At 52.3% G+C, this 12,238-nt stretch overlaps 1 protein-coding gene across 1 annotated transcript; it reads right to left on the bottom strand.

Annotated features, from left to right (window-relative positions):
- Window positions 1-7,108: 7,108 nt before the first annotated feature.
- On the bottom strand, window positions 7,109-10,118 carry TPBGL (trophoblast glycoprotein like). Its single transcript, XM_004768035.3, has one exon. The coding sequence runs from the start codon at window positions 9,838-9,840 to the stop codon at window positions 8,671-8,673; it is 1,170 nt and encodes a 389-aa protein (XP_004768092.1). The 5' UTR covers window positions 9,841-10,118; the 3' UTR covers window positions 7,109-8,670.
- Window positions 10,119-12,238: the final 2,120 nt, after the last annotated feature.

Below are 12,238 nucleotides of genomic sequence, written 5' to 3'. Positions count from 1 at the left end.
CCTTAACCAATTTAAAATAATTTAAATAATAGAAAATAGGTTTTCAGACTGTAACAGAATTGAATTAGAAATTAATAATAGAAAAGTATCTGGAAATTTTACAAATACTTGGAAATTAAGCAATCTCATTAATAAAGAAAAAAATCACATGGAAAATTAGAAAATATTCTGAATTAAATAAAAATGAAAACAAAAATAAACAAATCTGGGAGGTGCTGCTAAATTATTTCGATAGATGCAGAAATGGCTTTTGACAAAATTCAATATCCACTCTTGATTAAAAAAAGCAACAACAACCTGAAGCCTTACTGAACTTCCTTAATCTAATAACAATCTAATAACCATACTTAGTGGTGAAACGGTGTCGTGATGGTGGCAAATGATTTTCTTTGAAGACTGGGAACAAAGCAAAGATGGTTTTTCCTAGCCCTCTTATTTAACATCCTATTAAAGGTCCTAGCCAATACAGGGAGGCAAGAAAAAGATATAAAAGGCCTACTGACTATAAAGAAAAAAATAAAATGTTCTCTATTCACAGACAACATGATTATTTATGTAGAAAAGCCCAAGAATTCTACCCCAAAAATGTTCTAGTACTAATGAATGAGGCTACATAGGTTACAGGATACATGATCAATACACAAAAATCAATTGTACTCCTGGATAGTAACATCTAAGCTTTGGAAATTGAAATTAAAAAGACAACACCAAATCAAAAGATAACACCATTTACAACAGCACCAACATGGAAATACTGAGGTACAAATGTGACAGAATATACACATAATCTCTACACACATCTTTAAAGCACAAAATGCTGGTGAAAGAAATCACCAAATTGAGACATTTACCATGTTCATGGATCGGAAGATTGAATACGTTAAGATATCGGTTCTCTCTGAACTGACTTTAGAATCAATGCAATGTGAATCAAGATTGCGTCAGGATTTTTTTTTTTTTTTTCAGATAGAGACAAGCTGATTCTAAAATTCATATGGAGAGGTAAAGGAACTAGAATAGCCAAGCAATTTTTTTTTAAGATTTTAATTACTTTGAGAGAGAGCAAAAGCGAGAGTGAGCGAGCGAGCATGAGCAGGGGGAGGAGCAGAGAGAGAAGGAGAAGCAGATTCCCCTCTGAGCAGGGAGCCCAAGGCGGGGCTCAATCCCAGGACCCTAGGGATCATGACCTGAGCCGGAGACAGACACCTAACCGACAGCCACCCAGGCATCCCTAGCCAAGCAATCTTTAAAAGGAAAAATAAAAGTGGGATTCTCTGCTACCTGATCTCAGGAATTATCACAAGGCCATAATAGCCAAGATAGTGTGGTAGTATAAAAAAGAATAGAGATCGACATCAGATGGGACAAAATCAAGAAATAGACCTGTATATACACCACCAATCATTTTTCCAAAAAAGTGCAAAGGCAATCCAATTGCCTTTTCAGTGAACAGTGCTGGGAGGACGTAGAGAGTGAACAATCCACACTACCGGTGGGAATGGGAAGTGTGTGGACACTTGGAAGAACAGTCTGCCAGTTCCTTGCAGATTTAAACATGCTTACATAAGACTTAGCAGTTCTATTCCCCAAAGAAATGAAAAGGTATGTTCTCACAAAAACCTGTATGTGAACCTTAAAAATGGCTTTATTGTCAACAACTGGAAACAACCCAAGCGTTCTTCAGCTGGAGTGGAGGGATGAGCTATTGTACCGCTGTACCAGGGAATCCTGCTCTGTAGTAAAAGTGAGCAAACTAGCAATGCTTGCAATGATCTGAATCATAAATACATGGTGCTAAGTGAAGGAAGACAGACTTGAAAGGACACATATGTGTGATTCTACTTATATGACATCTGGAAAAGGCAAAAGGATAAGGACAGAAAACAGACCACTAGCTGCCAGTGGCTGGGTTTGAGGGAGGGTCAGCTATAAAGGGACTAATGAGAGGGATTTTGGGGGAGAGGGCAATGGAACTGTTCTGTATCTTGACTGTCAAAATCATCTGCAAGCCCAAAAGAGTGGATTTTACTTTATGCAAATATGTGTCTCAATAAAAAAGCAAAAAGCAAAAATAAAAGAAAAGAAAAGAAAAGAAAAAAGAAAAAGAAAAAGGAGGGGAGGACAAAAAAGTAAACAATTTATTATTATCATTATTATTTTTTAAATGTTATTTGGCAGAGATAGAGAGAGATAGCATGAGTAGGGGGAACAGCAGGCAGAGGGAGAAAGAAGCAGGCTCCCCGCTGAACAAGAAGCCTGATGTGGGACTCGATCCCAGGACACCTGGATCATGATCTGAGTCAAAGTCAGCTGCTTAACCGACTGAGCCACCCAGGCATCCCCAAAGTAAACAGCTTATATCACAGAATGCAAACAATATTTACTAGGCACGTGCCCTTTGCTGCAGTTTATGCTGGACCCTGAAAACATAAAGATAAATAAGATAATCTCTTTCAGGAGCTCACGGATTCACAGGAGGATAAGACATGACAACAAAGGTTTGGAATTGCTGCTGAGGGTTACTGGAGATAGGGTTGACATGTATTCACGGCATGCCATGAGAACACTAAGGAGGGGTCATCATGTTTAGCTGGGGTGAGTGAGATGGGGAATCAGGCAGCCTTCTTAGGGGAGGAATTGCTTCAACTGAGTTTTGAAGGCTGAGAAGGAGTTAGGCAGGTGAAGGAAGGCTATGGACATTGGCCAGAACTGACCTCCCATCCAATATTTGGATATTCAGTCTCAGCACTTTTGCACCCACTGTTTCTTCTGCACAGCCTGATAGCTCCTATGGAGCTTCCCAGCTTACAGTGAAAGCCACTTTCTCAGAAGGGTCTGCCTGACTACCCTGGTATCAGGGTAGTCCTTGACTATCCTTCCCCATCGCTCTTCTATCACTCTGTTTATTTCCCTCATAAGAAGTGTCTTGCTTGCTTAAGCCCTTGCTGAGCACGTGGGCTCTGGGTTCTAAATCCAATATGACCTTGTGCAAATCATTCGCATTTATGTGCCTTGACTTCTCCATTTCTAAGTAGGAATAATAACTACTTCGCAGAATTGTCATCAGGCTAAAATGGGTTAATATATCTAAAGTGCCTAGAACAACTCCCAGCTTCTTCCCAGTACAGTGCTTAGCACATAGTAGGCACTTTATAAAATACTTGTTGGACAGATTGTGGCTAAATGAAAGAAGGAACTTTCCCACGTCCACCAGCAAATGATGCATGTATGCAAGAAAAATTAAAGCTGGTTCTGCCCTGACACAAATTGGCCAACAGATGTCGCTGCGGCTCTCTGGGTAAAGGAACCAAGACCTGTGACAGGCTGAGATACGTTACCCGGATAGGATACCAGACAAGTATTTCAAATGGAGGGCCCCAAAGTTGTAACCACACTGAAAAGCCAAGGTTGAGAAGCTAAGGCTGAATTATGTTGTACACGGTAACATATTCTATAGCTGCATTTTCTTTCTGTTTTCTCACTTTTATCAAATAGTGACAAGGAGCTGACCACGCAGGCATCTTATATAACCACAACCTCAGTTGGATGAGGTGGGAGTTTATGAGAGTCAAAGGGAGTGAGCTCAGATCTGAGTGCAGCAGAGGGAGGCCACAAGCCCTGTGTGATGTGGATCTCTGTGGGGCAGGGACAGTGCTGGTAAATCTTCTGTGCCCCAGGACTGGGGGTCACCAAAAGGGAGCCCAGCCCCCAAGGGGAACTTCTCATCTGGTGTGGACAATGGGACAGAAAACTGATCTATACAAATAAAGGTCTTGGGGGGGGGGACAGTGATTGGAAGAAAGGTGAGGTTAGGACAGCAGAGGGGACTCAAGTTGTCCTGAAGCTCTCTGCATAAGGAAGGCATAGTAGGCAGAGAGTGCTATGTGAGCAAAGGCACACAGGGCCTGGAATCACTGGGCTTGGGTACTTAAATCGGAGTCATTTGCTGTAGCTGGAGAACGGCATTCAAGAAGGTGTTCAGCATGGCTGGAGGATAAGGTCAAGGTTTGGGAGTGTATTATTATTAGTGTTGGTAGACTAGCAAGTCTAGCAGTCTAGCACTTTCTCTTTTCCCCTCCAGTCTTGTCAAAAGTCACTGGAGTCCCAGGCCCACCAGCCTCGTACAGTCCTGAATTGTTCTTGTCCCAATTTAACTCTTAATAGTGGCCGCTTTCACTCTCTGAAGTTTCCTGGACTGTTTGGTCCCCTTATTTAGGGGCCACATGTGCTTCCATTATTATAGTGACCTCGTCTTTACTGGGGACAGCTGCAGGATCTGGCCCATCTCATCGGGTGCTCAGCAGAAAGTAGAGGCTCAGGAAGAAGGAGTTTTATATCTGGGGACCATGGAGCTTGGGGTACCAGAGCAAAGCCCTCTCTCCTCTCAGGGAGGGATAGAGATGCCCCTCCCCTGGGGAAGGATGCCCATCAGGGTTTTTGCCCATAAGAGGTTGAGGGAGGTTTCCGAGGCCTGCTGGGAGCCACTGATGGAGGCTGAGAGTCCTCCACAGCCCTCTGTTAGCTGGCTTCCTCCTCCCACAGCCCCCTGTCTCCTGGCCACCACAGGTGTGGGCCTGGCTGCAGGAGGCAATGACAGAGGGGTGGAGATGGAGGAGATCAGACTTCCAGCAGCACTAGCAGCATTGGGGTAGATGGGGAGGCTGGTCATTCGGTGAGGCTTGGGTGTTGCTGAGAGTGGCTGGAGTGGTGGGTGACATCAGAATATCAGGGCAGGGCCAGCCAGACCCCTCCATATCACACTTTCCTTTCTCTTTTGGGCTCCTAAAATAGCCACTGCACTTGTCCCCCTCCCTTCTGGGCTCCCATGGGCATGGCTTTGTCTGACTCCTCTGTCTTCAGTGCCCAGCATGAGGTGTGGCATAAAAAGGATGGACAGAAGGAAGCAAAAGTAAGAGGCACTGGGCAGCTCTCCTGCTTCTCATATTCCAAGTCTCCACTTCCCTGAGTTCTCCTCCAAGGGCAGAGGTCCCTCTAGAGCCTCCCAGTGAAGGTGGGGAGCATCTCAGGCACACACCTCCACCTACTGAACCCCAGCCACTGGTGGTCTTCCCTGTTCTCAGACTACCAAGATCTTCCTGCCTCCAGGGCTTTGCACAGAGTGGATACCGCTGATCCTTCTGTTCAGAATCCTACTCATCTTTCAAAACTCTGCTCACGAGGAGCTTCCTCTAAGTAGAAGTCTCTCTAGGCTGGATCAGAGGCCCTTACTCTAAGCTCTTTTTCCCGGGACTTCTTTTCTCTAGACTGTGATTAAATATGACTCTCCCATAAGATGGGACCGGGGAGGGAGACAAATCATAAGAGACTCTTAATCTCTGGAAACAAACTGAGGGTTGTGGGGGGGTGGGGGGAGGGATGGGATGGCTCGGTGATGGACACTGGGGAGGATAGGTGCTATGGTGAGTGCTGTGAATTGTGTAAGACTGATAATTCACACACCTGTACCCCTGGGGCAAATAATACATTATATGTTAAGAAAAATTTTTAAAAAGTAAATAAAAGTATATGATTCTCCCTGGGTCATCAGCTTCTCTAGAACTGACAAAGTTGTAGTCAGTAGAGGAGGAATGGCTGGCTGGATTTGCAAAGGAAGCAAGACTGGGGGCCCAAGGGCCCTACTGAGTCCCATCAGACTAAAGTCACTGATGGATTTACAAAAAGGGTGGCACCCCAAAAAGGACATTTAATGGGAATTGGTGAATGGCACTAAGGTGAAATATCAACTGGCATACCCTAGGCACTCAATTAGTTGATTTTTGACAACTATTGATTTGGTACTTAGCTTAGCAGCAGCCTTCCTATAAAACCCTCAAAAATTTTTGCTGACAACGAACCCATAGCGAACACCATGTTTTATTTGCCAAGACCTACTGTAGTCTCAGGCTACATTACGAGGGCATGTCTTTGGAACTGGGGAGGTAACCTGTTAGATACACAGGTCTCTAACCTGTGTTAGAGATAGCCTTCCATTTTGTCCTGGAGAACCCGGAGAAGGTCATTCCGAAGGTCATTCACAGGTGGGATCGCTTCAAGGGAATTTGAGCCCTTCTCACGAGGAATGACTGGGAGTCTCCAACTCTGTGAGGAGCAGTGCTGGGTGAGGTATACTTCTGGGCCCAAGGCATAGCTGGGGCTGTCAGGGAATTCCAGGCAGACGCCCCTGGCAATGAAAGGGATGTTCCCAGGAGGGGAGGAAGTGTACCTCTCATCAAGAGAGGGTGCCCCTCCCACATTATCTCTGAGGTCCTTTCCAGTGTCTAAAAGGCACAAGTTCTAGCATTATGTGGCTCTAAGATGCACAAGTGCCAGAATACTAGCCTTCTGCCATGAGGTTCTAGGGGTCTGAGAAACTGAATGTGAGATGATCCAGTCTGGGGCCCCTGGGGCAGGAAATAAACCTCTTACCATGGCCCTGATGGCCCAGAACTCACCTGTCTCCTCGATCCCCATATCTCAAGGGGTCATATTATCCATACCCACCCCCTCTCAGCCTCTCACATACCCGAGGTGCAGTCTGTAGTCCTCTCCCCAGGACAGCATAGCATGACACAAGTTATAACGGAGTGTCAGATAATTCATCAGAGGGGATGACACCAAAGCACTAAATAATGATCCCTCCTTTCCTGCCTGAATTAACTGCCTCTGATTCTCTGTAGCTGGATTTCCTCCCTGATGGCCTCATCTGACGCTAATTAATGTTTCCAGTCCAATGGCACCTCCCCCGTGCCTCCAGTCCAACCTCACCTCCTCCACCCCCACCGCAGTGATGAGGAGTGACAGGGTAGAAGGATGTAGAGGAAGTGCAGGATGTCACCCTGGCTATGGAAAGCCCCCTCTCAGAGGATAAAAGGCAGGCTGGTTTGGAGAGCGATGGAATCCCAGTGGGAAGTCCCTCTGTGAGTCTCCCCTCAATCCTGCTACACGCAGTCAGAGCCTTTTTCTTCTCCCATATGCCAGGAGAAGATACCAAAAGGTGACTACCTCACCTCAGGGAGGTCCCAAATGCTCTACCAAGTGTCCCCTCCCACCTCCTTCAACACCCCAAGATCAGCAGGAATGACATGGCACCACTTACAAGGGTAGAGTATCCGAGATTATTGTAGACTTTATAGAAAACTGCCCAAGGGAGATCCAGATGTCTTGGGAGGGGATGGGAAGGCAGGCCTCAAGCCAGTATATTGGGGAGGGGGAACTTCCTGTGTGCAGAGGCAGCACAGGCCAGCCATTCTGCCTGACCTAGGGAATGGGAGTCGGGAGGGGGCAGCCTCCTCCCCACTCACCAATTGTGCTTTGGGATCATGCAGAAGGCAGGGCACTGAGGCTCTGACCTTAAACAGGAGGGCTTGTGCCTGAGACAAGAGATGAGGCCCCTCACCTCTTCTAAAAGGCATGGGGGGGGGGCATGGCAGCAAGGGATCTCCACAGGAGGAGAATTACAGGGGTGGGAAAGAGCTTGCAGGCAGCAGCACCCAGCCCTTCAGAGCCTTCACCCTTACCCCTCTCTGAGGCCACGATATATGGGTGATCCTGGTTCTGAGGCCCAACCAACTGCTTTGAACCCCTAGGACTCTCAACTCCTCCAAGGGGATCTGCCAGTATGGTTGGGGGATGCTTGGCCTCGGGACCTGTCTTGCAGGCCTGGAGAGCTCCTCCCAGGAGGAAAGGGGAGGTGGGCACCCCAGGAATGGATTCCTCACTGGACCCTGCCCCAGTGAATGCAAGCAATGGGTGTGTGTGTGGGGGGGGGGGGGGGGGTTAGAGAGTCTAAGACTTGGGCAGGGGGATTAAACTCTGATCAAGGTGAAGAGCTGAGAGTCTTGAGATTAGGGACAAGCACTGAGTATTGGGGGATCAGAGCCCCAGTGAGAAAGGCTGAGGATCTGTTCCATACTAAGGCTATAATAGGGTGTGACTATCCCTGGGATGGGAGACAGATGGAGCTGAGCCCCAAGCCTGGGTCAAGAAAGGGAAGAGCCTGAGCCAGAGCTGCAGTGCTGGGGATAGTATGAAATATAACCCCAGACTGGGGGAGGGTGCCCGACCCTCAGAACCCTGGGATGTGGGTGTCTGGACAATGGGAAGGCTCAGAGCTCCGGGATGAGAAAAAAGGCTCAAAGCCCACAAAAGCCTTCAGAAGGGTGCTTCCAAGACCAGAATGGGATGAGAGGGTCCCCAAGGCCTGGGAAGGGAATTGAGGTCTCCAAGCTGGAGATGGGTGTCAGTGATGTCTAAGGTGATGCTTCCCAGAGAGGTCAGGCCTCAAAGCATAGGGTGGTGGGAGGCAGTCCCGGGGCTTTCGGATGGTAGGACAAAGTTTCCTGGCCAAGTCTCTCGAGGGGGAGGGTGCTTCTGAGGGTTCGGGAAGGATGTGTCCGAGCCTGAGATGGGCAGATAGGGTTTCTGGAATCAGCAAGGGTGTCTCTTGATCCTTGATGGTGAGAGCTCTCAGAGGTTGGGGAGGAGGGATACAGCTTGGGGCCTCCGGATGGGGGTGGGGTGGGGGAATGCCATAATCCAAAGGTCTCAGGCTGGTCAGGAGCAAGTCTGAATGCCCCCAACTCGTGGGCGTCTCACCCATGATTCAGGCCAGGCAATCCCAGTAAAGTCATCAGCTGGCAGGGACAGCCGTCAACCCCAGAGGGGCAACCCTCAGAGGCCCGAGCCCGGCGAGGTGGCGCGGGACCCAGCGGGGGCGGCCGGGGCGGGCGCTCGGCGCGGGTCGGCATCCTGCTCATAGCGGTAGTGGTAGCCCTCCATCTGGTCCCGGCAGGCCTCGCGCAAGTTGCGCATCCAGCGCTGGATGCCGCGGCGGTTCAGGTAGAGCACCATGAGGAAGATGAGGCCGATGAGCGCCAGCACCAGCCCAAAGAAGACGTAGGAGGCTTCAAGCTCCGGGCCGGCGAGGTCCACTTCTTCCCCGCGACTGTCCGCGTCGCCGTCGGCGCAGCGCAGCGGCGCCTCATCCAGGTCCAGGAAAGGCCGGTCCTGCAGCGCCCGCGGGGCGGCGCAACGGAGGCGCCGGGAGTCGGGTACGCGCTCCGTGGCGTTGCGCAGCCAAGCCAGCAGGGGGCGCGCGGCACAGCCGCAGCGCAAGGGGTTGTCCGCGAGCAGCAAGCGCGGCGCGGGGAGGCCGCCATCGCGCTCGAGCGCGCGCAGCTCGTCGGGGCCCAGGCCCGCCAGGGCGTTGAGGCGCGCGTCCAGCTGCTCCAGGCGCGGCAGATGCAGCGCGGCGGCGGGCAGGCGGCCCAGCGCGTTGCCCGCCAGGCCCAGGAGGCGCAGCTCGTCCAGCGGGGCGAGCGCGGCGTCCAGCGCGGCTAGCAGCGTGGGGCCGCCTCGCGACAGCGCGTGGTTGAGCTGCAGGGAGCGGAGCGCGGGCAGCCCGCGGAAGGCGCCGCCGCCCAGGGCGCGCAACGGGTTGTGGCTCAGATCGAGAGCCGTCAGGCTGGGCAGCCCGTCGAAGGCGCCGTCCTCCACCACCTCGATGTTGTTGTGCGTGAGGCGCAGCGCGCTCAGGAGCGGCAGGCGCACACCGCCCGCCGCCGCCTCCTCCCCGTCAGCGTCCCCGCCGGCGAAGGCGGCCGCGCGCAGCACCGTCAGGTTGGCCCCTACGATGGTGAGGTTGCGCGCGTCGGGAGGCACGTCCCGCGGCGGCTGCCGGAGCTCCGCGCCCGACGCGCAGCGCAACAGCAGCTTGGGTCCGCCGAAGCAGTAGCACTGAAAGGGACAGGGTGCGGCGGGCCGGCTCAGCGCCGCCGCCACCAGCAGCAGCCCCGGCAGGAGCGGCCCCCTTTGCTCCGGCTGTCCCGCGCGCGGGGCCATCGCAGCTGCCCCCGCATCCAGCGCCCGGGCCGCCGCGCTCACCAGTGAGTTCGGAGCGCCTTGGGGGCGGGGAGGGGGGCGGGCGGGGCAAGTCCTTGACCCGGAGCGGCTGGCGGTCGCGGTCGGTCCGTCCGCTGGCTCTAAAGTCCGAGGAGCCTTCACTTTCCTGGCTGGGGCGAGAGGGGTCAGTCGGGGAGCGGAGCCCCCCGCCCCCGGTGCCCTCCTCGCCCTGCGCGCTGGCCTCCGACTTCCGCGGCCGTTCCGGGCTCCAAGCCGAATGGGCAGGGTTTGTCTCCCCCTCACCCCCCCGCCCTCCCAACCTCCCAGCCTCCCGGCCTCCTCCTCCTCCCCTCAAAGGAGTCTCCGCGCCCTCCTCGCCGAGAGGCGGGGTGGGAGGCTCCCGAGAATCAGGGCTATCGGCCGCTGCGCTTTCTCTTCCCCCCTCTCCCGCTCCGGGGCTGCTGAGAAGTTTGGCGCTCCCAGGCTCTGACTTGCTTTTACCCTCATCTCCCCCATTCCGCCCCCCCCATCGTTTAAGCTGGTTCCTTCCTCCTCCCTCTACGGCACGTGTGGGGCGGGGCCGAGCGGGGGAGAGCTGGCAGGTGGGTCAGCACCACAGAGCAAGAACTGGGGGGAGGACTTAAGGGTTCCCCCTACAAGCACAGGCAAGGATGAGGGGTGGGCTAAGAAAGTTATTCATCTTTCAGCCTCTTCCTGATCTGTGTGACCAAGGAGAGGGCTGTGCTAGCAGAGACTGGAAAATCCCCAGCCCTGGTCCCCCCCTCAGCAACCCCAGTTACATTAGGCCTGGCTGGGTCACCACTCTTGCAAGTCCTGTGGGACCAGCGTTTTCTCGACCCCATCCGTCCACCACTCAGGGAAGAAAGCAACAACCCCTCCCCACGCCCTCCACTCCCCTCCAACTCACGGGCTGCTCTGCTGGGAGTTCTTCCATCTGGTTTCCTCCACCAGGCTGGACTCCTCCCCCAGGCACTCTCCTAGGCCCTAGGACCTGGTGGGTGTGGTGATTCAGCTCTTTGCCGTCCTCTCCCTACTCCAGCACCTGGGCACCCCATTAGCTTGTTCCACCCGGTATCAGGCCCCTGGGGTTGTTGGACTGCTCCTCCTCCCCTCCAGGGTATCCCACCTGTAAATGCTAAAAGGGTGGGAGGGTTTGGAGCTCTAGAGATTTGGAGAAGCTAACAGATTTTGCAGCATTGAGTTGGGGGGGGTGGTCCCAGAGGGGGCCAGGGCCTGAGCTGTTTATAGGTTTGTTTTGTTCTGGATTTTTTTTTTTTTTCCAGAACTGGGAAGCTCCAGACTTGATTTAAAGAGATATGCTCCTGAGAAGGGAGCACTCCTGGTCTTGGCATGAATTATTCAGGCTGGAGAGGCTGACACTTGATCCACAGGCCATTCTGCTATCAGCAGAGCTGGTAGGGATAGAGGCTCCCCCCTCTCACCGCCCCCCCCCATAACAATCAGTCAGTCTTTCTCCTGAATTAGGGACAATTGTTGGGTTGACTTCTTCCCTGAGGTTATATTTAACAGATTGACCAAGAGATCAATACCACTTAAGGAGAAGAGGCAGACCCTGTGGTGGCCTGGGCCCCAGGCGAAGACCAACCTCACAGGCCAGATCTGTTGATGCTGGGTGAGGGGTAGGGGCTCCTCTCCCCCTTCCTTCTCTCTCCCCATCCCTGTCATCACTCCCGGGTATTGGCAGATGAAAACTGTATTTGTTTCTGCAGGATTGGATGTGTCTACAAAGGTGTACACGTAGGTTGTACACGCACACACGTGCCTGTATATGTGGAGGCATGTGTGACACATAAACAGTTCAAGATGCATCCATATATGAGGAAACACAGACTCCCGCTTCCTTGGATGTGCATACACGTGCATGGGCCGGTGGGTACAGGCCCACACAGGGTTGTAGGCAGGCTCAGATATGCTTCATACAGGTATATGCAGGCTCGTTCATACAGGTGCACATGTTAACACAGATTCAAGTCCATCCTGGTATGTGTCTATACACTCTTAAGCATGTAAATACTTGAACATTTGTATTTCTGGGACCATGTAGGTTCCTGGGGACATTCCCAGAGCGGCAAGCTTACAGATGCATGCATGCAAGCACGTGCATCCAGGGACTAAACGACATACTCTGAGCCCATTCCTGACCTCCACTATGCCCTTGGTCTGTATAAGTAACAGGCTGAGCTACCTTTGCTCATATGGACGCAGGTGCTCAGACAGCCCCTCGGGCTGTGCCCTCAGCTATTGTGCTCTCCTGAGCCCTGGCCCAAGTCAGCTCCAAGCCCCAGCTCTGACATCTCCCTGGTGAGAGGCAACGGCTCCTTTTCCCTGTTGTTCCAGCAAAGGGACTAGCACGAGC

Source organism: Mustela putorius, unplaced genomic scaffold, assembly GCF_011764305.1.
Source record: "Mustela putorius furo isolate JIRA1106 unplaced genomic scaffold, ASM1176430v1.1 tig00003987_pilon_pilon_pilon, whole genome shotgun sequence".
NCBI lineage: Eukaryota > Metazoa > Chordata > Mammalia > Carnivora > Mustelidae > Mustela > Mustela putorius.
This window is presented reverse-complemented; position numbering and strand designations above follow the sequence as displayed.

Coding starts and splice junctions, on each gene's coding strand:
- TPBGL (XM_004768035.3), bottom strand. CDS start 9,840: ATGGCCCCGCGCGCGGGACAGCCGGAGCAAAGGGGGCCGCTCCTGCCG.